Here is a 26,375-nt window from a genome sequence, read left to right as displayed (position 1 = left end):
CTGCCTGTTGGCTGCTCTGTGAGACCGAACATGACGGCAACGACGACAGCGGCGGTGACGGTGACGGATCACAAACTCGTTCCTCTGGTGGAGGAAGGACAAGCAACATCGACAGCTCCTTCGCGATGTCGATTGCCTACTGCTATGATCCATTTTTATCAACTCAGTTTCGCGCTTGACGTAGGCTTCCTTAAGGCTCCACCTTTCAAAGGCAGGCTGCCTTATAATGATGCACCCGTCCGTCCGTCCGCCCGCCTCGATATATCAAAAAAAGCATCCATGTGTAAGTCGATATTAGACTTTAGGAATCCCAACACACCATCAAACTCTAGTCTGATACAGAGCCAGCCCAGACAGGTACCAGGTATCCGTAATCACCTAAAGCGTTGGACGGTATGATCAGCCTTAACTGGAAATGATTAGTAGCAAATTTAGTAAAGCCGGAACCGGGATAATCAGGATATTTCACCATTCCTTTACGTTAGTACAATATTTACCCAGAAACGGAATGGTCGAAGGCCTCCACGTTGGCGTTTTGTTCTACATATTGAGCTGTGACCTGAAGCCTCACCTCTAACTTCTTTCCTCCTTACCTCGCCCCCACCTTCACTACCACCTCTGCCAAGCACCGCCAAGCATCGTACTTGCTAGGAGATGAACAGCACTCTTTATCCTCATAGGGGCTTTATGCTCGACACGGGACGAAAGTTTTTCCCCGTCAAAGCCATTCTCAGTTTGTTAGCCGTCCTCCATCAGTACAACTTCAATGTCTTCCATTGGCATATCTATGATGCAGAAAGCTTCCCTATGCTCTGGCCTGCCGACGGGGGGTTAACAAATGCGAGTATAAAATACAGTGGCTCCTCGCAATTCTATAGTCCTGAGGACATTCACAAGGTGGTCACCCAAGCACAAAGCCTGGGCATCCTTGTTTATCCTGAGACAGATATGCCTGGTCACAGCGACATTTGGTACGCTTCCAAGTCCTGTTCCGGAGTTTAGCGCTGATAACATTGTGACAGGGGGAAATGGAAAAAGAATCTAGTAGTTGGCAAAGTAGACCTAAAACACCCAGATGCTCAACTGGATATTAGACCGCAACGACAAGAAACCTACAACCTGGTAGCTGATCTCGTTTCCACCACTGACAAATACTTCGGGTCTCCCCTCCATCATTTTGGTGCCGACGAAGTCGCGTATATGTGGAACACTCAAGACGACAACAAATTGTTCAACAACTTTCTCAATTGGCTTCAAACTCTGTGCCCGACCAAGTCGATCATCCTATGGGACGACCCTCTCACCGATGAGGAAAAGCGTATAAAGCTCTCCAAGGACTGGATTATCCAAACCTGGCACAACGGTGTTACCAAAGGAGTGCTTAAAAAGGGACATCGGGTGATTATTTCGGAATCCAACACCTTTTATATCGGTAACGCAGATAGCGATAAGATTTCCTCTTTCGCTTTCCCAGATAACCCCAACGTCTTGGGGTATGAGGTTGTCTGGTTCACTTCTGAAGATGATGACCCATACGACTTTCGCAAAAGCTGGGTCATGGAGCCAATCAAGGCTGCAGCAAAGATTCGTCGACGCAAGAAGAATTGATGATTTTTATCAAGTGCATCCATTCAAGGCTCTGTCTGTCTTGAAGAAGTAGATGCGCGATGACAGTCATGCCGGATTAGCCGAGGCAAGGGTATGTGAGTTGTTCAACTAATATTCGTTATAGAGTTTCCACCAGCGCTTGCTACTGTGCTTTCAGAAGCGAAGCTGTAGAATTTTATGTCGCAAGGGTTGGGCGCGGTAAACGGGCTCGGAGGATCGTACTGTATCAGTCTTGTCCAAATTGTATTGCTGTCTGTCGCGAATGTTGATGCTCGGCCAGCGTGAATCGTTGAAGGATTATGGACGGATTTTGGAGTGGACTAGCGAAATAAATATATCATCGTACAAGCTGCTTGAATGCTATCTCGAATTAAAAAGAAATCAATTCAAGATACAGGACTGGGGATGGTGCACAATAAGAGCATGTTATAGCAAGCTGATGACTTGGTCAAGTTGTGTAGAATCCACAATGAATGCAAGCTGAGGACTGTAAAGACATCAAGTGGGGAAGTGGTTTTGTAACGAGCTTTTAGAGCGAGCAGGAGTTGAGTGGCATTGATGGAACAAGCCCATTGTGACGTTGACCCAAACAAGTCCGCATACCTGCCTCCAGGCAAAGGAGCTGATGCATCAAACATAAATTGTAGAGCTGGTGACTTGAATGCTCTCAACTGGTTGGAAGACATTAGGCTTCAAGCGAACAGGCCTGCTTTGAGTATATCACCCAGCAGATCTGAAAGCTCGAAGACAACTACCTAAGGTTTAGACGAGATAGCGTACCCTGGCAGCCCAGCCAAAGCCCGTGCTGGGCGCTTGAGACGGTCCGGGAGCCGTGAATTGTCGTCAATATCGTAAGTTCCACAACGAATACCATTTGCTTCGCTTCCACAGACGAATGCCGGCGTCTGGCCCTCAATTGCCAGCGTGGGGGAATACCGAGCTTTTGGTAACAAGGGCTCCTGACAGACCGGTGAGCAGTCACATCTCTCATTCCCAAAATACCGGCCATTTGGATCCCGGACATCAGAAACGTCATCTGCACTAATAAGCATGCTTTGAAGCAAACCGCGCCCCGATATTTTGATTTCTGACAAAAGGCAGTGCTAACCGACACCAAATCCAGGGGGGGGGGGGGGGGGGGAGGGGGAGGCGCGTCGGATAGCGATTGTTCATGCATCACTCAATACTGCCCTGGCCACAGACTGCATTTCGTTTCGATCGGCCGAGGGAGGTTTTCGTAGTACACAAAGCTGACACTTGCATGCTCTACGATCGAGTCCGCGGGGCTCCCGACTGGCCGCACTTATTCATTCTATTGCGGTTGCGTTACCATATCTTGAGGAGAGAGGAATCATAAACGATGTATATGGCTGCCGGTCGGTGTGGAGCAGGATGTCTCAGGTAAACAGGTGGTCGACAGCCGCTTACATGGTCGAGGAGGAGAGGAGGTTGGGCGAACGACTTGGCTAGGTAGGTAGGTAGGTAGGCTGTGGCTATTCATCATGGCAAGCAAAGTAACCTTACATATGTAACCATTTCTTACCTACATGAGTAAACGTGCATGTTACATGGTCGGGCAAGCGTAAAAGCTCGGAGAGAAACTCCATTAGCATCTATTCGACAAACAAACCCGGTTCGATTTGGGGTGCCATTTCTTGCCTACATGAAGCGCGCATGCTACATGGCTGGATAACCGTAGAGGCTCATGGAGAAGATCCGTTGGCGCCTATTCGACAGACATCGGTTCGACTTAGGGCACGGGAAGACCCGTCGGTGGATAGAGACTAGGCTAGCGGAGGAGAAGGGGTTCTTTCCATGTGGCATCCATGTTCTTTTCTAGATCCGCTAAGGTGAAATGGTTTGCTTAGGTAGGTAGGTATTTTGGGTTGGCGCTTGGATTAGTAGGCAGTCTAGAAGACCCAGAGAGGTTGGTCACTGGCAGACTGGATCCGATCAAGACTTGAGATTGCTGATTGCCTCGGTCTGCAGTACTAGTACGGCGGGTACTAAGTTTGGATACGAAAGTCGTGTTTGGCCCTTTCCGTGTCGAGTGGACGCCAAGTCAACAGCCACCTACCTTCCCGCTTCCCTCCGTAGACCGTTGAGGACCAGTACTAACGCAAAGCAAAATCACCACACATCCGTTGAGGGAAGGCGCAACCGCCACTTGAACCCAACTTCCAATCACGGGATATCACCACGACACCTCCTGCCATTCTGATGAAAGCCCAGTGATTGCTTCTGTAACATGCATCCTTTGCCATCCATCTTCCAGACCGGCGTCACAGGCTGATATCGTCAGGAACGCCCATCTGTGTTCTTTGGAAGCGCTGCATTTCCATGAGAGAAGAGAAAACATTTCCAGCCCGTCAATGAGGGAGATATGCAGCTACCGCCACTCATTTCCTCCCATGCATTTTGATGCAAGCAAAACACATCAACCAACTGATTACCTACCTCGACACTTTCCTGCAGAACCTTTGGCAAGGCCGGCGGCAGGGCAGGGCAGGACAGGGCAGGGCATCATGCCCGCAACTCACATCGTGCCGTTAGTGCGGCTAGCGTGTGCCCAGCTCCAGCATCCTATACACACCTAGCTCTTTCGTAAGAAACTCGCAACGATAACAGCACCCAAACCGACGTCGATCGGTCCGATGTCCAAGTCCAATGTCCGGCTGTGAACAGTGGTGATTTTTTAGTCTCACCGGTCACTGCCCCTGTTTCTTTCTCGTGCCAACCAGAACGTTTGCGTGACGATAGCACACAAAAAGTCTTATCACATGGTCGTCGAAACCTGACAACGCCCAAGTCACAGTTCTCAACTTGAGTTATTTGACCGCGCTATCTGTCATCACTCGTCAGCCTTGGTTCACTTGATAGGTAAAGAATGGGCTGAGACGAATTGGAACTAAATCTGGAGATTTGTAGGTTTACGATGCATTCTCTGCATCTTGGAGTAGTGGACGCTGGCAAGCAAGACTAGAGGACTGGTTGTCCGTAGTCATCTTCTGAGGTGCCATTGCATTTTCTTTATACACTGGGATGCATCTCTCTGCAGTTGCTCTCGCAGAATTCTTGACGCTGGTCTCGGAATGGTAAATGGACGAAACAAATCCTTTCTTTGGACCTGCTTGGCATGTCAGGATAAGTACTTTTGAGAACTTCTGCCAAATTGCGGAGTTGATGATGTACCTCTTACCTGGGGTGCGATGCCCGGGCGGGCTGGCGTTGCGAGACCTTGTAGGAGAAAAAGCAATTTGAGGATAGCACATCCAATCCTAGCTGAGCGGTTGTGCAGCCATGACCTACATTGGTCAGCCCCATGTCAATCACATGGGCATTCTAATGCACGAATTATTAACCGTTGTCATGACCAAGCAGGCTCTTTGGCTACCTATGCGTGCCATGGAACAATAGACCGATTCGAAGATTCGACTGATTAGGCAGATCAAGTCCACTACGACCACGCGCAAGTCAGACCACCCTTTCTGATTTCCCAGCAAAGCTTTCAACCTGCCGACAATGCTTTTGTTTTAATCACTCGCATGCCAGAGTTGTTTCGACTATTCTACACCAGATCGGGAACTCCAGGCACACTGAACCGGTAGGGCGGGTAATATCCCAAAAAATCTCTGCCTTCGCGCACTACAATCAGAAGGCCCCTGCTACGCCCATGGTACCCCTCAGACCGGTCAAAAACTGCTCAGCACGAGGCCATGTAGACGCCGTCCTCACCGAGTCCACTTTCCTCTCTCACAGACTCGTTCATCATCGCCATTCCCAGCAGACCGTCGAGCCGTTGCTTGAATCGCTCAACGCCCAGTCACTACAGCCACCACACCGCCAGCCGCAGACTTGCTCAGCCCGCAGCCCGCATCGGTCGTCATCCATACGATCGCGGCCGCAGGCATATTCTGAGTTTGCTCAACGCACCGCACCGTCCGGTGCTAGCACCAGTACCAGCACTACCAGTTGCCAGCTCCACGTTCTGTTACCAGTACCACGACAACCTAATCTGCCCTGTTGCTAAAGAAGTGAACCGGGTGGACAAGGCTCCACGTCTTGTTCCAGTGGTACCTACTGTGCTCACATTGAAGCTTTCCAGTACGGCGGCGAGCAGCACACCAATATCTTATCGAACCTGTGTTCGTGGACAAGGAGCCTCAACTATCTGATTGGGCTTATTCGATAGGCCCCTACTTATCCTTTCTCCGCCTATCTTCCCCGGATTCTTCGCCTCCCTCATCGCATTATTCCCTTCTCCCGACCGTCTGGGTGCCTTTCTCTCGGTCGTTGTCGTCTGGGCTCCGGTCATCGCTGGCGCTCCACTCGGCGCACTACGGGGGTTCGAACGTCAAGTGCTCCGGTGATGGCTTTCGTGGCACCTTAGCCTACCACCACACTCCCCCCTCTTTCCACCCCGGCGTCGCTCGATTTTGACCACTGTTTTCGAAGTCCAAACTGGGCAAGCTAGTTTCTCCTTTGTCATTGCCTGTATTTCGTCGACTTTGATCCCCGCGTGGTGGTACCTTGACTTTTGTTCTGCTCTTGCTACTGCTGCTACTAGGCCGTCTTGTTCCACACCCTGTCCTGTCTCACTGCAGCCATTATGGTAAGAGTTTCTTTCCCCGGTTGGCGGCAAGCTGCATGGAGTTATATCATCGACTCCCCGTCTCATCGGTTTCTTTGGATGGCCCCTGCGGCTGTTGCCAATCACCCCGTTCCCTCTTGTCGCCGCCCCATCGTGGCTCTTGTGCCATGACTCCCGGACAAGCATCTTCTCCTTGATCTTGCCCCAGGCCCCTCCTATCATACCCAAATGTGCGGTGAATTGATTTTTTCTATAGAATCCGCATTATTCTTCTAAAAACAAGAGGCCTCTCCTCGAACTAGGGGTTGACGATCCTTCTTCCTCCTCCTCTATATTATCTTTCACGGATCCCAACTACAATATCTTACCATATGATATTCACCAAAGCCTTGATCAAATTGCAAGCTTCTATGGATTAGCTTCCGGTTATCAGGTACACCAACTACTTGATCAAGCGCATTGTAGGAAGAGAAGAAGAGTCGACCCGTCGATCCCAATGGCGCCTGAGCATGGATCAACCTCGTCCCAGGGACCTCTGATGAAGCTTCCAGTATCAAATCCTTACGACACGCGCCATGACCAGTATGGAACCCCGTCAGGTTGGGACGGGTGTGCTCAAACTTCCATGTCGTCTTCAACTTCACCACTAGCTAGACGCATGGCGGACCTCACCTTGTTTCTCTGCCCTTGTTGCGGCTGGGATTCAAGACAATCAGACGGTACGTGTTTTCGTTCTCTCATCCCGACTCATCTTTGGCACGCCGTGATGCACTCTAAACCATTACTTACACCAACACGACAGGCTACCAACAGCTGTCAAGTGCTGCGCCTGTGGTATCGAGTCCAGATGCGCCATATGTAGCAGAAAAGCAACCATCTATGACGATGCCATCTTCTGAGGCGTATGATAATACTGTTCTGAGTACTGGGCAACAGCCAAGCTATCACTATCAACAGCCCGAACTGAATGTTGCGCCTCTTGTCACTTTCCCTCTTATTCCTGACCAAACAACATTAGCTGAGCCTTTGATGAGTGACACTGGCCCAACTCAGCAAGCTCTTTTACCAGGAGGGGATTTCTACCCTGGACAAACCTTCAAAGATGAAGCACCGCTGGAGACTCCAGTAATGATGAGCAATCAACACCTATTGTCCAAGAACTTTTCCCAAGTTGAATATAGCTCTGACCCGAATCTTATTGACACGACCGCCCTCACTCACCACGGTCTTGTCCCTACCGATAGCGTTTCCCAATATGGCATGCTTGTCAACGGACAGAACGGTGAAGAGACAGTGCAGAACGGCTGGTCCCTTGTTGATCAGCATCCCAACTTTGAGATCTTACTTCCCAACCAACGAGGAGGAAAGCGAGGCCCATTCAAAGATCCTAATCTCCGTGAACAAACTGCACAAACCCGAAAGATCGGTTCATGCATCAGATGCAGGATGCAAAGAATACGCGTAAGTGATGCAGTCTCAACCGCGTTGTGTTTGCAAAAGCTGATGCTTTTGCCATCATGAGCTGGGCCATGAGAGAAATTACTGACCACATGGTGCAGTGTGAAAACAACCCAGAGGAGGAGGGGGGGCCATGCTTGACCTGCAAAAAGGTCTCCAACTCAAGGGCAGGGCGCTTTCCGTGTCTCAGATACAAGATCACGGATATCCGACTTTTCAAGCCTGGTCAAGTTCCTGGATATGAATGGACGCGAAGATGGACCAACAATATTTCGGATCCAATACAGAGTTGGGCGACTGAAGAGCCGAGAACTATTTATCTCTCTGGGGGGCTGTCGAACAAGTGCGTCAAAGTCAAGGTTCAACGGTTCATTCCCCAGGCTGGCGACAAGTTGGAGCGCACATGGGATTACCAGGGAGTCAAGAAGTCGGTGACAATCCCTCCGTATGCAATGGTGAACCTCGAGGAAGTAAAATCTGAGTACCTGAACCACATCGAGAGCACCATGCAGGACGCTTTCACCAAGCTGCTTGGATCACCTGATGGCCTCCTATTTCGAACTTACCTGCGTGCATGGAAGATTTTCAAGGACCCATCCACGCCGCCCGAGTGCGCTGATCTGCTCCATCAGACTCTGTTGCTATGGATGTCAATCCGTTTGACAACCAGGTCGAGCTTCATTGTTGGGCAAGAGACGTTGGGTATGAAGGCGAATATCCTTGACGCGACTAATCCAAATCACGGCCGCATTCCCCTTCCGCCAGTTCTTGGAGCCCAGATGGATCTTATTCTGATCCATCACATCCAGACCAGATTGCGAAGAGAGCTGCTAGATAAATTGCAGAAGATGATGTCGAAGAACAAGCAAAGCACTTGGCTGGTTACATACCTTGTTATCTTCATCCTCCTGCACAACACAGCTCTCATCACAGCGCACGACGCTGGGTATGCAAAGAAGCACGGTATGAAGGTAAGAGACTCGAGCAAAATACAATTGGTATGTATCAGAAGAGCGAGAGTTGCTGATCATGGGTGTACTCGTAGCGGCGTTTTGCGCGTGAAGAAAAGGTCAAAGAATATCATCTAGGTATGACGCCACTCTCTGTCCTGCTGTAGCACTCGCTGATTGAATATGTGAAGGAGCCAACATTCTACTTGCGCATTTTCACTACTGCAACAAGGGTATTTACCCATTTTCTGAAGGTTGCAAAGACCAAGATCTGCGAACCCTCGCAGGCCTTGATGAGGAGAAGATCAAGTTTGTGCACGACACAAGCACCATGGCCAGAAAATATGGTATGCCCACCAAGTGCTGACTTGATGATCTCGTCTGTTTTGTTTCTGTGAGGATAATTTGCTAACTTTGCGGTTCAGCGACGCCATGGGAGAAACTTCGTGAGGCAGCTGTGTACGAGCATGATTACTTCTTCGTCAGCCAGCTGTTTGAAACCAACTGGCAGCCTCGAGCAACGATATGACAGGGTGTTTGATCGACAGGGAACTTGTAGTGTTTTTTGTTCTTTCTTTGTTCTTCTCTCTCTTTTTCGTTCTGGGCTGTCCACCTGCAGGAGGTATTGTGATCTTGCATGATGCTTGTAAATGCTGTACTTGCAGCGAAGGTATGGGAAGTGAGACTGTACACATGTTGAAGAGGGCAGGGAATATAGCGGGGGAGAAGACGAATCACGGCCGGTAACGACAATGATGATAACGATAATGGGGTTCCTTTGGCGGAATCTTCGGTATGGCTTGGTTATTAAAAGGCGGTCAATGGTGGGTGAAGGTATAGAGAAAGAACTGAACTGGTTTGGTAATTTTGGGACGTGACTGGATTGGATGGACTGTTTGGGGGAATGAAGATAGCCAAAAGATCAATCATTCTTGTTCAGGTGTTACCAGACGGCCCGGTACATGGACCATCTTGCGTTATCGGAGAGACGGGCGACCGACCAGCGGAAGTGACGGAAAGGCTCATAGGCGGCGTTGTAACGCAACGCAACACATCGCGCGTAACAAGATACAATATGGGTCGGAAAGGAGGTGACGCTGTGAAGAGGGAGATAGTTCGAGAGCAAGGTGCGTGCTCGGTCCCCTACAGAAAGAGGCGAGGGTTACTGACCGAGCGTCGAGCGATGACGGGTGGTTGCGTTTTGACGGACGGACGGCTTGTGCAGTGTTGCACGTAAACACGAGGCGGATTGAAGGTTTATATTATATGTCCAAGCTGCCTGGGGATTGGGCGTGACGGGACTCATGCCGGACGGGCCGGGCCTGGTCGGCGGCAGCTGGGAGGAATCCGGACCACAGTCAGAGCCACGAACATTGTAATATGCTTTGTTCTAGTGTGGTTTTGTTGGTCTCGGTCTGCCAAGGTCAAGGTCAAGCCGGGATGTTTGTTGGTGTAGCACGATGTTCTGTTGGTGTTGTGTACCGATCGGCTCGGGAAGCAAGAAATGAGAAATGAGAGATGGAGGGAGGGGAGGGGAGATTGTCTAACGAACAGGGAAATTGAAAGAAATTGATTCAATGGGTAAGAAGAAAGGAGACGAAGAATTCTAGTGAAATGCGCATAACTGCATTGCATAGTTATCCCTTGCCTTGCCTCACCTTGCCTTGTTCTGCCTGGCCTGACGTTTGGGCTGAGCTGGATGGATGCCCATGCGTTCGTTCGTCGGGTTGGTTAGCTGATTGTTTGGTACGGGGAATGGCTGCTAGGGCCCGAGACACCAAGGCTAAGCGGGTGGCGGCACATAGTTCCCCCCCAACCAATGACGTTGAGAGAACAGACTACGTAAGTTCGACTACACGTCTAGAGGATTATCGGTTTATTGACTGCCGAGTCTTGTTGTAGACTTCGGATATTACGAAGTGCACTGGCAGGCTGACGAAAAGGTCAGGTAGCCACGGATTAGTAGCCTGAAGACTAGCTCAGGGCGCCAGTGCGGACCTTAGACAGCTGAGAGAACAACTTTCTAGAGGCAACTAAAATTAAACAAAGTCGACTATTTACGCGTTCCTGGATGACATAGTCTAGTGTCGTAGGCTTGCAAGGGAGCGGTAACACGAACCGGACCATCACGCCCTGAGCGCTCCCCCGTGCTACCTAGGACTGCACTGTACATCGTTTGTTCGTTCGTTGATTCTATTAGCTTGGTGTAATGTATGTTTGCTTTTTCTTCGTTTTTTTTTTCTTTCTAAACTTCAACTCAGAAACAACCCATACTAGTGCGGAGCCCAACTACAAACTCCTATTTTCCCAGGTACTTTTCTTTTCTTTTTCTCGCTTTCTTTCCCTCTTTTCTGACCCATCGAAGGGGGAGTTTTTGACCGTTTTCTCGAGGTAAGAGATAACCCGCTCTTTGGTTACAGTGTTCTCGTCCCATCTAATTTCATCTCGTCTCATCTCGCCTCCTGCTTCTTGGTTCACACGATCATCGATTCCCCTTGTACTGTGCTTAGCGCACGTACTTATTCATCAAGGTTGACTACGTAGAGTCAATGTAGCTACCCAGGCCTTTGAACGACCAGTTACAAGCGAAGGTGTCACAAAAGCTGCAACGGAACCAGCGGTATTGCGTTTTTTCTTTCTTTCTTTTGTTTGCTTCGTTTCCTCCTGCCATTTCCCGTTCATGAGGTAACTTGACAGGTAATGTTACCCAGGTATCTGCTACCTATAGCATCTAGACTATGAGTACCAGGTAGACGGTCGTTCCAGGGGTACCATGATGTACCCCAGGTAGTATCTTTCTGGAAATACCGAGCACCTTGTTCAGCCAACCCATGGTATCCAAGCTGTTACCCGCCTGTTGGTTCTCAAACCCATGTCTCCCGGCGTAATCTGCAACCTTCCACAAGCACGGGTAGGCATGCAGCCGATCTACGTCCAAGCAGGTACGGAGTACCCAGTCCAAAGCATCTCAACAAATCCCTGTTCGTTTATCTGAGGTAGTTGTTACTGGGCGTTGAGTCTGACATGGGAACATACATACGAAACCCTCCGGGACCGGGAAACAAAGAAGAAATTCTTCCTGCTCAACGAGAATTCTCTTGTCCTTGTCCTAGGTTGTTTCCGAAACCCAAATTAACGGAAACAAAGGAAAGAGGGAGGAGGTTGCAAGTAGCCGTTATCGTATCGTATCCTTTCATTATGAGCAGCGTCAGGCTTGGCTGAGATCTTTGGTACACTCCGTAGCAAGGGCCATTTGTGTTCTCCATGTACTCCAGAAAAGCTATAATAAACTAGCATCCACTACTAGTCTAAACGTTCGTTAGATCTTCCATATCCACCTCAACCTTGAGCTCGTCCCAGCATTGTACATCACGAGGCCATTTCGGATTTCGGTTGACACACATCTGCCGTCCTTCCCAAACTACTTATACGGCACTATCTGTCGATACTTCCTTCCCTTCATTGTATACCATCACTCTCTCATCTACCTACCTATCCATCTGTCTGTAAACCTCCTGGGCTCCTTCTCACCATCTAAACCGTTCACGTAACTTCACATCTGTTTCGACTGTAAGTTGCGCTTTCCTTCCGAGGAGTTTCGAACAACAAACGCCTCCAACGTCACTGCCACGATAGTTACCAACGTTACTTTTTCTCCTTCCTGCTCATCAAATCCATGCAAGACATTTAAACTGGCTCTTCGCTCCTTCAGATCCATTCCTCAATCTCTTCTCATTCATCTTTCTCTTATACCCGATCCACACCTACTGCAATCCGCATTATCCATCATCTTTGACATCAACTCTCATTCACCTCTTGTCTTACACAATAGCCAGACATCAGCCCCGTTCCCATTCCCCGATTATTTACCCATCTTATTCCCTTGCCCGTGGAACACTCTGGCTTACACACAGCTCAGTACCAAGACGACTAGCAACCACCCCCTCAGGAACCGCTATCATGACATCTCTCTTGCTTAGGCCTGTCACTGGCCCCAGCCGGGCCGTTGCTCTAGCTCCTTGTGCCACCCGCATGGTAGATGCACCGGCTAGAATCCCCGAAGGATGGCCCAAAAGACTCGCAGTGCCTATGGCATGGTCCGGGACCCAGTTCAAAGATGAAACTGAGTACATCTTGACCTTGAGCGAGTTGCATGTACAGGAACTTGAAGAGGCTCTACAGAAATTCAAAGGTACGTTCCTTGAGCCTCCCCTTTTGTGGCGTCCGGGATGTGGCTTACACTAAACAGCATTGGGTCTCGATGGGGATTGTGTGTCCCGAGACAATTTCCCCCTTCCTACTTTGCAACCTCTCCTGGACGGTGTTCGCCAAGACGTCCATCAAGGCAAGGGCTTTGGTGTCATTCGTGGCCTGGACCCGAAGAAGTACTCAGTCGAGGATCTGACGGTGCTATATCTCGGTATCCAGTCGTACATCGCCAGCGGGCACGGACGCCAGGACCGAAAAGGCAACATGCTTGGTAAGTATTAATATTTCGAAGGCTGCAATTATTTTAGCCTTGACACTTATTGACCTCTTTTCAGTTCATATCGTTGCCGACAACTCTTCCAAACTCAAGGCTGGTCACCATCGTCATTCCACATCCCCGATTGTTAGTACATACCCCGGCCATTACCGCAATCACGCTAACTTGCATTCCAGACTTTTCACAATGAGGAAGCCGGCGACATCGTGAGCTGGCTCACCCGAAACACAGCCGTCTCAGGAGGCAAATGCATCATCGCATCGACCTACACCGTCTACAATGTTCTTGCCGCCAGTCGCCCTGACATGATCCGCATACTGTCTCGCTCTGACTGGCCGTTCGCCCTGTAAGTTATGTCAATCGTATTCGAAGAGCAGATCAACTGACTTGTTACCGGGATAGGCCCCGCTTCCAATGCCGCCCTGTCCTCTTCCACCATGATGGGAGAGTGATGATGAATTTCGGCAGAGTGGCCCTGACAGGGAACGCGGTTCACCCACGGTCCAGCAATCTCCCCACTGTTACTCCACGCCAGATGGAAGCTTTAGACGCCATCGAGAACATTGCCAAAGCGACTCAGTTAGAGATCACTACGCGGCCAGGTGACATGCACTTCATCAACAACCTCACAGTCTTGCATCGTCGTGAAGGTTTCGTCAATGGCGAAGCTGCTTCGGAGCGTCGTCACTTGGTGCGCATGAGACTTCGTGACAGCGAATTGGGATGGAACCTTCCCATGGATCTGAGACGGGAGTGGGATGATGCTTTCAACAAAGACGCCCCCAAGATCTGGCACATCGAGCCCATGCCGGATGGCTTCTTTCCCCTCAGGTCTCAGGCCAATTGAGGTTGGGCTTGCGGCCAACACAATTGTGGGGAGTACAGAGCACGCATACGCATACATGTTTGCAAAATAGCAAACATGACGAGGTCATTGAACGCTTGTCGGTATTGGAATAAAGGCGCACAAGAAAGGCAAGGGGGGAGTCAGAGGTAATGGAAGCGGCGCCAAAAGTTATGTTACATGGTTATGGTTTATTCATTCAGGTGTTATTCAGTATGTTTTTATTTGGTGTCACGGTCGGTCGTGGAAAAGCAACAGAAATTGTTTTCTTGTCTTGGGCGAACCTGGCATCTGGTTTACGTTGGAAAAGGAAAGGAAAGGAAAGGAAAGGGGGGAGTAATAACTCTATCACAAGTCTGTATTGAAATTGAACAACAACCTATGAATAGGTGAATACATGGTGTCGCATGGAAAGATCGATGGATGTCCAGGAGCTGTCAAAAGTGAGATCTGATAAGTAACAGGGGTAAAGTAAATCAGCCCCAAGGCGACCCAGCTGGCACATGGGCTGACCCTTGTCGGCTCCAACTTTCCTCATATCAAGAGTGTCAGGTGTTTACGGGTCTGCGCCCGCGAATAGTGTCATAGTACAAGGAGCGTCTTTACGATCGACAGAAGAGTATCAAAATTGGCGGAAGGCGGAACTTGGTCATGCAATGATATGTCGTGTTGTAAGAAACCAGTAAGTTTCGATGAGACAGACTCAGAACGCCGATGAGATCAGAGACATGCGAGAAGTGATAAGGTACCAATCATTACCCCTTAGCCACAATCATGTTAGGCGAGAATGGGCATGAGGATGAGGCTGGCGGAAAGTTGGCAGGGGCATGAGCTGGAGCTGGAGCTTGGGGCTGGAGCTGGAGCTGGGACTTTGTCTGCGAGTCGGTAAGTTGGCTGGGATCTGCTGTAATGATAGACTGGTGATCATGGTGCGGTGACAGGGATATTGCCTCACAAGGGTGTGTTTGGTGGTAACCAATCCGAGAGGCTACCATAAAAAAAGATGTGGCTTCCGTCAATGAAAGTTGGGTGACACAAAGATGAGCGTTGGCAAGGGTTTCAGATACAGATGCATTAGGCGGAGGGAGATGCGGAATGACCGATGAATGACCTGTCCAAATAACCATACAAAATGCATCGAGTTCCAGATGATTGGTTCGACGATAAGAGTGAAACAACACATACTGCGAACTCAATTGGACAATGGACGAGATCTGAATCAAGCCATTGGTGTCAGAATTGCACTTTTGAGCCGTTGACTGTTATTTACCTGCATGAACTTTACGGAAAGGCCAAGTATACAACATCAAGGAAGAAGCGAGCTAGAATAATAAACCCTGTGGGAATCGACCTGATTACGCTTTACTTTTTGAAAGAGCTTGCGTTGCTTGCTTTGTATCTCCTCGTTGTCTCTCATACATACCCCCCTCCCTGTCCGATGATTGCTTCTTCCCTCACTTACACCTGGCACGAGACGAGGGTCTCTTTTTATTTCCGAAACGAACTCTGTCACTGCACTGTGCTGTACTACATATATTACGACTGTTACTGAAGCGGGCAGATAATGGCGGTCAAGACCGAGGCCAAGGTCAAGGTCATGGCCGATGACGAGGCGACAAGACGATTTATGATGATCCAAGGGAGAGTGGCGCGGCCGCTGCCAAATATTCCAAGGTATCGTCAGAAAAACGACGAGTTGATAGGGAGACAGGTTGAGACATGGAAGACATTTTCTCTTATCAAGCAATGAATTGCCGTCCCCGGAGCAACTCCAGACTATCATTTGTGGCTTCGTAACCAGCCTCAAGTAAGTTTCGCAGGGAGACATTACGATACCCAATAGTAAGCATGATGAAAGCATTGTTTGAACAAAGCATACTCATGGCAAGATGAAAATAGAAACTATCATGTATCAAAATGACGAGGCGATGAGTAGTAAGTGCATGGGTATGCATCTGGAAGCTGGTGGAGAGAAGAGACAACTGTTCCTAGATTTAATGCCTACTGGGAAACGAAACAGCCTGTACCGCCTTACCTGAAAGATGGTCACGGGAGCGGCGGCACTGACACTGGCGGCTGCGCTGGAACACTAAGCGAGTTCCACTCATGTACAGTGTGTACACAGTGTGTTCTTTCTAGCGTTCGTCTCACCGGTTCCAACGCCTGGCAGGTACGCTAGAACAAGTCCCCCGTTAGCGTCAACAACAGCTGGAGATCATGGCCCAGCAGACTTGGCCCCAGTCTTGCTAGGGCAGGTTATGCTTTACAAGGGATGCACAGTGCTAGGTGAGAACCCAATTGGCTGGGCACATTCCCCTTACTCCTTCTTTCGCTCGTACTGCACATCCCCTTCCCACTACTTCCCCCCAATCTCAAACGCGCAGGGGATCGGTTTTCGAGGCTTCCATCTTCCAATCTTGAAAGAAGCATCATCAATCGGCATCAACTCCAATCCCAATCGAGCCGCATCACGAGTTGACGCATCTCGAGCCGGACCCATTCTTTTTTCTTCTTCCACTCCTTTTGCCTTTTCCCTCTAATTTCCAGGGCCTGGATTTCAGCATTGTTTCACTGCCGGCTGTCAAGTCGAGCCTACAGTATCTCGCTTCCACTGTGTCAAAGGGGTACATCACTCGTAACCTATGCTGGTCGCAGAGGGCGTTAGTTGAGACAGCCACAGCGATCACCACGCATCGCATCGCAGCTCATTACTGAGTACCTCCATTGCAAACGCCCCAGCTTCGTCTCATCATGGCCGCAGCTTCAGGATTACTCAAGGGAAAGGCTGGTTCTGGTTCTGCAGGATACCAGCCGGTTTATCAAGATGAGGGCGGTGATGGACACGATGAGGGCCACCCTACACCTCACGTCCAACCAATTGCTCCCCGGGGCCCAATGCGAACCTATCGCAATATGGTAATCGTTCTATCGGGCCTTGTCGTCATTCTCATGGCCATGAACCTGTACCTCAGTCTTCCTTTAGCTTTTAGTTCCGGTTCCGGTTCCGGTTCATGTCCGGGTGACCCACACCGAGTGCCCCAGTATTTCCAGACCTCGCCGAACTTGTGGCCCGGCGTGACGGAGACTGGCAAGCCGGCTTTCATGGCTCAGACTCATGTCTTCGAGCCCACAGCTACCTTTGTCCCCAACGATCCGCTGCAGACTTCTATCCCCATCGAGGGCATGAAAGAGGGCAACCGAAGCATCTTCCAGATGATGGGTTACCTGAGTCCCTATTCTCCCTCCACCGGTTTCGGTGTTGATGAATATCCCATTCCTCCAGGTGCGGAGATCGTTCAAGTACAGATGCTGTCCCGCCATGGTGCTCGTTACCCGACCCCTGGCGCTAATGTTGCGACCCTCGGTGAACGTATCGCGAATGCTTCGGCGAGTCTCAAGACCAGTGGAGCCTTGGAGTTCCTCAACAACTGGAAGTACGAGCTCGGCAAGGCTATCTTAGTGCCGAGAGGCCGTCAGGAGCTTTTTGATTCTGGTAAGATATGACGAATGCATGATTATGGCGTGGATGTTAGTTAACATTAGACTATAGGTATATTGCATAGCTACATGTATGGTAGCCTGTACAACCCCCAGAGCAAGCTCATTGTCAGGACCACCGTATGTTGTTTTAACTACTATTCTCACATATCAGCGAGCTAACTTTGTACAGACACAAGACCGTATGCTCAAGTCTGCTGAGAATTGGATGGCGGGATTCTTTGGTCTCGAGTGGTAAGTCATGTTTCACGAAACAGCTCATATAATACTGACACTAGCAGGACCAACAATGCCACTATTGAAGTCATCATTGAAGCTCCTGGTTTCAACAACTCACTTGCTGGCAGTCTCAATTGCCCTAACGCAGACAAGGCGGACTATGTGACTCCTGTGGCGGCATGGTATGAGATATATTTAAAGGATGGTATGTCACAAAAGAAGACAGCAACTTTGAGATAAATTCTGACAAAGCAAATAGCGACCGCTCGATTCAACAACGTGACCGAAGGCTTCACGTGGACTGCAGCGGACGTTTGGGCTGCACAGAACATGTGTCCTTATGAGACTGTCGCCTATGGCTTCAGCCGATTCTGTGACCTCTTTACCTATGAAGAGTGGGAGCACTTTGGCTACTCGATCGATCTTGGATTTTCTTCCGGGGCCGGTTTCCAGAGTCCTATCGGCGTATGCACACTTTCCTGCTTATGCGAGTACTGCTAACCATTGATAAAGAGAGCAACCGGTCTTGGTTACCAGCAAGAGGTTATGGCGCGCCTCAAGAACCACACCCTTGGCTACTCTGGCTCCCAGATCAATACCACTCTGGATGGCATGACAGAGACCTTCCCTCTGAACCAGAGCCTCTACTTTGACTTCTCTCACGACACCAACATCATCTCCATCCTGACAGCTTTCGGTTTCCGCCAGTTTGCCGAGGATCTTCCCACCGACAAGTACCCTGGTGATCACGAGTTTGTCGTCTCCAAGATTACACCCTTCGGTGCCCGTCTAGACATCGAGATCATCAAGGCACCCCAACCTATCTCACCAAATAGGGAGGACTACCAAGAAGGTAAGGAGACCAAGTACATCCACTTTGTGCTCAACCAGCGGACTGTGCCCTTGGGCAAGAGTTTCCCAGAGTGCGATGTCAACCGTAAGGATGGTTGGTGTGAGCTTGACACGTTCATTGAGGTTCAGGACAAGATGGCAGAAAAGGCGCAGTTCGATTACGCTTGCTTCGGAGACTACACGTCACCGCCTTATGGTAAAGTTACGGATGGAGTGCCGCCATCATAAGTAATCATGGGCCATGTACAGTGAGATAACATAGGCAACCATATAAGATATGAGATACCGTTTAGGTTTTGCAGATAGACAGACACGACACTATTGAGTCAGATGTGGACTTGCTATTTATTTATCTTTTTATGGGTTTCAGTATAGAATATAATCGATAGACAGGCCAGGATGTTTAATGTTTGTATGTTTGTATAAGAAACATATCATCGTCAAAGATACATTACAATCACAATTTCACAGTGCGCTTGCGAGACATTAAAATATGAAGGAATAATCTGATTCAGTGACTATCTGTAATGTCAGATTGCATGATTATATGTACGTATCCAATGAACTGTGTCGCTTTTCCCAAGCCATACACATCTACCGTCGGGTATTCAAAACAATAAAGGCATATATATACGTCGACGACTAGATCAATCCGTAACGCCTCTGCCTGCTACTCCCAGTATCCCAAAAAATATAACCAAAAACAAAAAAAGAGAGAAGTTACTCTCGTGACAAATAGAACCCTCTATATCAAAGAAACAAGGCTAACATGGCTCGCAAGGACAAGGCTACAAATTGCAACTTTAAGCATGCTTCTCGTTGATGACGGCGTCTGGCGCGATAACATCAGGTGTGTTGAGAGAAGGAGTCTTGCGGGCGTCGTCTGACTCGCTGGGGTTCATCATGGACTGATGCTCATGAATACCATGAGTGGGCTCAAGGACATCACCATCCTCAGCAGGCTCGCCACGCTGAGGGCTCCAGGCAAGGAAGTCTCGGCGAACCTCGACGTAATCGTAGGAGAACTCGCCATGCTGGTCATCGTCCATACCAAGGAGTTCGGCCTCCTCAGAAGCACGAAGCTTAAGACCAGGGATGAGGTCAATGATCTTGGCAATGATGGCGGACATAACAAAGGCGTAAGAAGAAGCACCAACAATGGCAGCGATTTGCCAGCCAATGATAACGTAGTTGCCGTCCATGAATCCACCTGTGGCACCAGTGTTGACGCCGTCGAGTCCGATGATAGAACCGCGAGCGAAGAAAGCGTTGAAAATGAGACCAACGATACCGCCAACACCGTGCTCAGCGAAGACATCGAGAGAGTCATCAATTCGGATGAGGAACTTGACTGTGAGATAAGGTTAGTCTCTGTGATAAAGCATATATTGATGAGATGACTTACCCTTGGTGGCAAAGTTACAGGCGACACCAGCAACAACACCGAGAATAATACTGGCCCAGGGGTCGATAAAACCAGAAGCAGGAGTGGCAGCAACAAGACCAGAGATAGTACCAGAGCACCAACCGACCATGGACCACTTGCGGGCCAGACGGAAATCGAGAATACACCAGGTCATGGCAGCGAACATGGCAGTGAGGCAAGAGTTCCAGCAAGCCATAACAGCACGGAGGTTGGCGCCGAAGGCAGAACCACCGTTGAAGCCAAGCCAGCCAAACCAGAGGAAGATGGTACCGAGGGTGATGAGCGAAATGTTGTGAGGGCGGAAGTTCATCATCATCTTCTCGTTACGGCGGCCGAGAACCCAAGAGTAGGCGAGAGCGGACATACCAGAGCCAATCTCGACGGGAACACCACCGGCATAGTCGAGAACGCCGTTGACGAAACCCCAACCACTGGGGTTCCAGACCCAGTAGGCGAGAGGGCAGTAAACGAGAGTGGCCCAGAAGAAGATGAAAACCATGCTAGGAATAACACGGCCTCGCTCAGCAACAGCACCGATGGTAAGAGCAGCAGTGACGGCGCAGAACATCATCTGGTAGAAAGAGTATAGAAGAGCTGGGATGAGAGCTGATCCGACCGAGGGGGCACCCCAAACGTGCCTGAGACCGAAGTGCTTAAGATCGCCGATGAAAGGGTTGTTGGAAGTTGTGGAAAAGGCGAGTGAGAAACCCCAGAAATACCACTGGAAGACGATAACGGAAAAGGACATCATGACGACCCAGAGCATGGAGAGAGCAGACTTTCTTCGAGCAAGACCGGAGTAGAGAAAGGCGATACCGGGAACCATGAGAAGGACGAGACAGGCCGAGACGAGGATGAAGGCCTGGTCACCAGATTGGTACCATTGGTTGAGGTTTTCGGTGGCTAGGGGAGAATCATGTTAGTAATTGCTTTGCAGTGGCATCACGGAGCCGTGATATTGTTTTTTTTGTAGGTAAAAACATACTGGAATCACCACCGAGCTCCTCGTTGGTGCCATTGAAAGGCGTTGGGGGTCCGGGGACAACGTAAGACATGTTGGATTATCGTACACAGGTGTCGTCGGGCTTCGTTTCGTATGTTCGGATGATATTTGATAGTGGAAGATGTCGAGAAGATGAGGATCGATGAGATTGAAGTAGTCCTTCTCGGTTCGGCTGGTGAAAAAGGTGTATTCCAGTAAGTGATAAGAGAGACCGGATGAGGAAGGAAAGTTCCACCAATTCTAGGTAGGTATGGAAGCAACCTAGTTGGAATAGAAAACGGAACGGAATATGGAGAGGAGAGAGAGAAAGGATCTGAGACGGGGAAAGACTTTAATATATTTGTTCGACGTGGGTTGTGACTGCATAGTACTGTATCTAATAAGGTAGCTACAAGGTCCATCCCATTCTCCACGAGCCAAAAAGAAAAAAGTGCGCCATGGGATGGGATGGGGGGACAGTCCAATCTGGTGCAGATCTTGGGTTGTGCCCAAGATAGAGGCGCGATACATTGGATTCGAGACAGAAGATACCTAGAGATAGCAGCTGGGGGAGATAGAGATTAGCTAGAGACAGGGCATGTCATGGTATGGCATCCATGGACAAGCATAGATAGCACGGTAGGTACGTACTGACACCCAGCATTTCACAGGGCTGTACAGCACCTGTTTAGTCGCTGTGATACCGCCAGCAGTTGATCTGACTCCCGCTAGACACAGCGCGTAGTAACCAAATGGACTCATAAAATCGATATCTTTATCGGTACGTACCGAGTAGAGTTGGTCGTTGATAGAGATAAAGATAGCGGCAGGTACAGTACCGACCCTAGCTCCAGCAACACTTGTACATGTTGGGTAAAGCGTCTACTATGTCGACTCCTCTTTGAGCGCCGTTCTCGGCTGGTTCCTGGGATTCCCAGATCGGAGGAACACCCCTGCCCTGTCTTTTTTGGTCTTGCCGGACAGAGTCCGTTGGTGTTGGTAGAGGACGGACGCCCTTACGAAGAAGCTCGAGGCTTTACAGCATATTGCATCGCGCATGAAGAATTAAGAAAGCTTATGCTGCATGCATTGGTACTCAATCATTTGCTTAATATAAATATACTCGCAGGATAATAAGAATTAAAAAAGTTACATAGATAATCCACCATTTGAATCAGGTGTAATGCCCGTACAACCACAACTACGAATGGGGGCGCTGTCTTCTTGGGCATCAGCAAAGTAACAAGGGTGTGCATGAAAAACCTGAATATTCCAATTCATTGGATCAAGAGTAAACCTGGGGACAAGAATCCTCCTCCGAAGAAAAAAAGACGGGAATTAAAAAACGCGACTTCTTCCCCCCTGGAAGACCTGGGGTTTTGGTTTGGCACACGCCGTTGACGCGCGATATCATGGAGACAGAAAGGAAAGCGTGGGGTTTTTTCTCGTCCCCTGACAGATTGTTTGATGTTGCTGTTTGAGCATCAAAAGATTATCGGGGAACCGAAAAAACAAAACAGGGTTGTTGTGTCTTTTTAAGTTACGCTGCAATCAAGGGCAACAACAATAAATCTCAAACTTTGCTTTTACGGGGGCATGGATAAGAAAACTCAACTCGGATCATGTACCTAGATAGACAAAGGCGCCGAAATTTGAATGCTCACTGCTGTGATTAAAGCTGAAAAGGCTAAGTTACTCTGATGTGTGTGCTTGTTGTTGGGTTTGATACGAGTGAGGCCTCGCCGTTGTCGGTTCATCATGTCCGGTTTTCTCGCCATCATGACGATGAAAAGCTGTTTTACTATAACGAAATAGTAGTTGAAATCCGAGTGGATCAGCAAAAAAAGAATAAAACGGGCATCTTGATCGGAAACTACTGTACATCGTGGGTTACTGATCGTCGTCCGTAAATGCGGAGAGGAAACCCAACGAGAGACCAGGGAGAGGAGGGGGGAGACTAAACTGTAAAGATTAATCCATTACGGCGGGCAATGTGTAAAGACGTTTGATTGCATTACTACCTTGAAACTCCATGCTATGTCGTCTGTACTCATCATAGCAGATCAGACCAGATTGATTTTTGGGGTTCTCAGCTCGAGCTCGAGCTCGAGCTTCAGCTCTCAGTCAGACGACCATTCGAGCGACAGAGCATGATCTTGGCTGATGCGATAACTAGATAGATTGCATTCTCAGCTTTGTCTCTGCTGCAAGTAATGCGTCTCTGTAAGATATCGAATCATGTTAGTAACAGACTTGGCGAGATATCAAAAAATAAAGAGGCTGCAACCACCACCAAGTAAATCGCTTGGCTTCTTGGCTATTTTCGACTTCAGCTTTCCCACCAGAAACTCAACTTGTGTGTTTCATTCTGAAGCAAAAGCAAAGCAAAATAGCTCTAGTTAACCTTGTTTATTGATTGACGTCTCACACGTGAAGAAAGGACGCCACCGTCTTGTGCGCATCATCTTGTTTATTTTACTGGCAGTGATTCACTTTCTCTGGCGTCATCCAGATAAGAGAATTCGATGCCAGTCATTGGCCCCCAAGTCTCGGGAGCCGTCCTAAACGAGCCATGACGGACGTTTAAAAGGTGAATGGGCTTTTACTTTAATTTAGTTTCTTATCAGAACGAGTTGATTGCTGTCGTTGGTTTTTTGTGGGGGGGAGGCTGTGGCTTGTCTCGGTATGGTACCGTAACTTAGTAGAAAAAAGGTACGTATCCTCATTCAATTCGTGTGAGTAAAAGTGTTGTTTAATGAGAACATGGGTCGATTGCTAAAATCATGGACAAATAATAACTCACCAGCCAATCACACTCTCTCAGCATTTCCCAGCCAGTCGGGCATGCACGTCCGTACAAGTACCTTTTGTTCTTTTTTGAAACATCATTTCAATCATTCATCGATTGTTATCAACAAGCTGATGAATACCAATATATCCATCCAGCTGCGGTTCCATGTATAACCTACCCAAGCAGTCATCATGCAACGGATCCGCCCCCATGCCTTTCTTATTTTGTTTCTTATTTCGTCTCTTTCTTCCTGTACCTGAGAACCCAATCGCAACCTCAAATCCAACAAGCTTACCGTGACACGGCACGATACTTACTCTCAGCTTACACCTTTCTTATAATAAACCTTGGCAGCTGCCCTGCATCTGCATCTGCAACTGTAACATCATCATCGTGGGTGTGAAAGCTTGGCCAACCCTTGTATTCCGGGGCATCCCGGCACATCGGGAGGGCGGATCCTCTGTTCCGTACCGTTAATTCGGACGCATTTTGGGGCCGCTCCGAATTTGATGCCGGCACTTTACTTATAACCCAAAGCTCAACTTCAACTAACACGGATCCAGTCAGCTTTGTATTTCGGCGAGGCCGCTCACCAGAGAGCATTGATGCTAACGACACTTTCCATCATGAGCCTCATTTCCAGAACATGATGATGTCTCTTCACAGCTCCCTCATCGACACCTCTTCTCCATGACGTCTCCCCTAAACTGTCAGGACTTCAATGTCCAGCCTTTATCCCCAGGTTTTAACTTTAACCTATCCAATCACACTCGCTCTTTACAAGTTAACCAGGCATGATCTTCTCCGTCTTATCTGCCCTTGCAGCATCTGAACCAATCAAGACTCGGCCTGTCATCAAATCAACACAAATCGCACTTGGTCATGTCCTAGACTCTGCCCAGCTCCCACACGCCCTTTTACCTACTGTCGTAGCTATCTTTACTACCATCACTCCTCTTCTAGAAGACTTGTTGGGTCTTGTCCTTCTCCCCGGAACGGATTGCGGGGTGGCTTTGCCTCGTCCCGCCGACCCGGAACCCCGAGATACGGATGCATTAGCACTCACGGTGATGTGAAGCAGCGAACTAATAACTGTAATAAATACCAATTCATAATTGTCACCATTTCCGAGGCAATTTCACCTCCACCCTTTGCCCCGGTTCTTATTCTTCATCATGGCCAACAAGCCTAGTTCACCCGATAGACGGACGACCTGCTGTTACTGCTACTTACGTACGACACTCAAGTGATCGATGCCTGAGATAGTAAAAAATTTGAAACCCGAACTTTAGGGTGCAGAAATTACAGTCTGATAAGAGCCCACCGTAACTGGCATAAATTGACTAAAATTATTTCGTCCTTTATGTTGACAGTTCAAGTCTTGTGCTCCTTTGCTATGTAGTCGTGCGGTTGTGAACTGCTCCGCTAACCCTCCAGTTCGCAACAAATCTACGGTGTTTGAGAATTTCAGCTTCCCCCAAAGAATAACTGCCATGATGATCGTCCGTGACGCCAAAACTCCAGCCTAGCATACCTAATGAAAGCACCCACCGGGTATCGATGATGAGCCAGGACTCTCTCCTGGCATGGGAAAAGCAACAAAGGGAGTCCGAATGAAAACGCCTGGGATCAGAAAATGCATAGTTTGCCCGTTTGTTCCTCCCTTGTCAATTCATAAGACAATATATCGTGGTTTCGATAGTGCAGCATCAGCCGATATCGCCGTGGCATTGCTGGTCCTCCACCTCCGACCTTACCTCCGACATTGTCGCCCGTCTGGACTGGACCCAGGGCCATTCCGTGCATAGGCCGCAGGGTCTTGCGATGCTTGGCCTCATCAGACCCCGTTGGTAGCACCCACTCCACTCGAAACCCATGCTCCCAAGCAACCTCATGGTGTTCAGTCGGGAAAGCCTTCCGTGTTAGTGTTATGATCGCAACCCGTCCAGTAGGTGATCCGATGGCCATGAGAGAAAGTTCAGGGGCCAAAGCAATCATGTTCAGCCTGCTTGTCGCATGAAAATGCCCTCGCAAGCCGACATTTCGAAACCGTCCAAACGTCAGTACGTCTGGACAAATAACTCCGATCTCTGAGGGTGAATTTTCACTTGGGGATGTGGCGAACGAGCGCAGTTCGATATCTTTCTCGTATGTTCGTAGCAGAAAGAGCTTCTTCCCAAGATCTGCCAGATGAGTCTGCGGTGTCAAGGGATGTCGGTTATGCTCAGTGGATTTAATATTCCCCAGGAAAGTCATCATATGGAAGGTGTTCCGAGGCGTTGGTTGCACCGTGTTGCTATGAGGAAAGTATGTCATGTCAAGCTTGTGGGGGTTGGCAATGCCTCCAGAAGCCGCTTCGTCCTTGTCCTCCTTTGCGCATTGCCGCCTTTTAAAGTCCTCTTGTTTCAACCTCGCATCCCATGCATACAAGTTATCGGGAAGACTGGCGACTGACTTGTCGTTTCCGTGCTCATGCCCATGGGCTTGAACATGGTTGATGGCGTTCCAGTAACTGTGGGGAGTAACCGTGACTGTGGCAGCCTCCGTATCAACCTCAGAGTCCTCGTCCGTATCGCCTTCCTCGTCGCTTTCCTCGGTGTCTTCAAATTCATCCTCGCCTGCAACGTCGCTTCCATCGCTGCCCAGTAGTCCTGTTCCATCCGGCATCGC

General features: G+C 49.1%; 7 protein-coding genes across 7 annotated transcripts; 5 read left to right on the top strand and 2 right to left on the bottom strand.

Moving 5' to 3' along the window:
• Window positions 1-948: 948 nt before the first annotated feature.
• FGSG_00533 (uncharacterized protein) lies at window positions 949-1,608 on the top strand (the record flags this gene model as incomplete). The annotated part of the gene is made up of 2 exons (XM_011317910.1): window positions 949-971; window positions 1,023-1,608. 2 exons carry the CDS (start codon window positions 949-951, stop codon window positions 1,606-1,608), a joined length of 609 nt encoding a protein of 202 aa, XP_011316212.1.
• Window positions 1,609-6,695: 5,087 nt separating this feature from the next.
• FGSG_00532 (uncharacterized protein) lies at window positions 6,696-9,136 on the top strand (the record flags this gene model as incomplete). Its single annotated transcript, XM_011317909.1, has 6 exons — window positions 6,696-6,918; window positions 7,002-7,660; window positions 7,759-8,628; window positions 8,703-8,745; window positions 8,862-8,954; window positions 9,033-9,136. The coding sequence occupies 6 exons, from the start codon at window positions 6,696-6,698 to the stop codon at window positions 9,134-9,136; spliced, it is 1,992 nt and encodes a 663-aa protein (XP_011316211.1).
• Window positions 9,137-10,362: 1,226 nt separating this feature from the next.
• Window positions 10,363-10,559, top strand: FGSG_11778 (uncharacterized protein; the record flags this gene model as incomplete). The annotated part of the gene is made up of 2 exons (XM_011317908.1): window positions 10,363-10,453; window positions 10,510-10,559. 2 exons carry the CDS (start codon window positions 10,363-10,365, stop codon window positions 10,557-10,559), a joined length of 141 nt encoding a protein of 46 aa, XP_011316210.1.
• Window positions 10,560-12,567: 2,008 nt separating this feature from the next.
• FGSG_00531 (uncharacterized protein) lies at window positions 12,568-13,940 on the top strand (the record flags this gene model as incomplete). The annotated part of the gene is made up of 5 exons (XM_011317907.1): window positions 12,568-12,799; window positions 12,857-13,087; window positions 13,152-13,219; window positions 13,270-13,439; window positions 13,496-13,940. 5 exons carry the CDS (start codon window positions 12,568-12,570, stop codon window positions 13,938-13,940), a joined length of 1,146 nt encoding a protein of 381 aa, XP_011316209.1.
• A 2,748-nt stretch (window positions 13,941-16,688) lies between these two features.
• On the top strand, window positions 16,689-18,734 carry FGSG_00530 (uncharacterized protein; the record flags this gene model as incomplete). The annotated part of the gene is made up of 6 exons (XM_011317906.1): window positions 16,689-17,430; window positions 17,488-17,555; window positions 17,608-17,669; window positions 17,717-17,859; window positions 17,914-18,119; window positions 18,168-18,734. 6 exons carry the CDS (start codon window positions 16,689-16,691, stop codon window positions 18,732-18,734), a joined length of 1,788 nt encoding a protein of 595 aa, XP_011316208.1.
• Window positions 18,735-18,993: 259 nt separating this feature from the next.
• FGSG_00529 (ammonium transporter MEP1) lies at window positions 18,994-21,211 on the bottom strand. The gene is made up of 3 exons (XM_011317905.1): window positions 20,918-21,211; window positions 19,912-20,835; window positions 18,994-19,857 (listed from the first exon to the last, which is right to left on the bottom strand). The coding sequence occupies exons 1-3, from the start codon at window positions 20,985-20,987 to the stop codon at window positions 19,310-19,312; spliced, it is 1,542 nt and encodes a 513-aa protein (XP_011316207.1). The 5' UTR covers window positions 20,988-21,211; the 3' UTR covers window positions 18,994-19,309.
• Window positions 21,212-25,334: 4,123 nt separating this feature from the next.
• On the bottom strand, window positions 25,335-26,372 carry FGSG_00528 (uncharacterized protein; the record flags this gene model as incomplete). Its single annotated transcript, XM_011317904.1, has 1 exon — window positions 25,335-26,372. The coding sequence occupies one exon, from the start codon at window positions 26,370-26,372 to the stop codon at window positions 25,335-25,337; it is 1,038 nt and encodes a 345-aa protein (XP_011316206.1).
• Window positions 26,373-26,375: the final 3 nt, after the last annotated feature.

Source organism: Fusarium graminearum, chromosome 1 (genome assembly GCF_000240135.3).
Source record: "Fusarium graminearum PH-1 chromosome 1, whole genome shotgun sequence".
Taxonomy (NCBI): domain Eukaryota; kingdom Fungi; phylum Ascomycota; class Sordariomycetes; order Hypocreales; family Nectriaceae; genus Fusarium; species Fusarium graminearum.
Note: the sequence above shows the minus strand (reverse complement) of the source record. Positions and strands in the feature narration are given on the sequence as shown.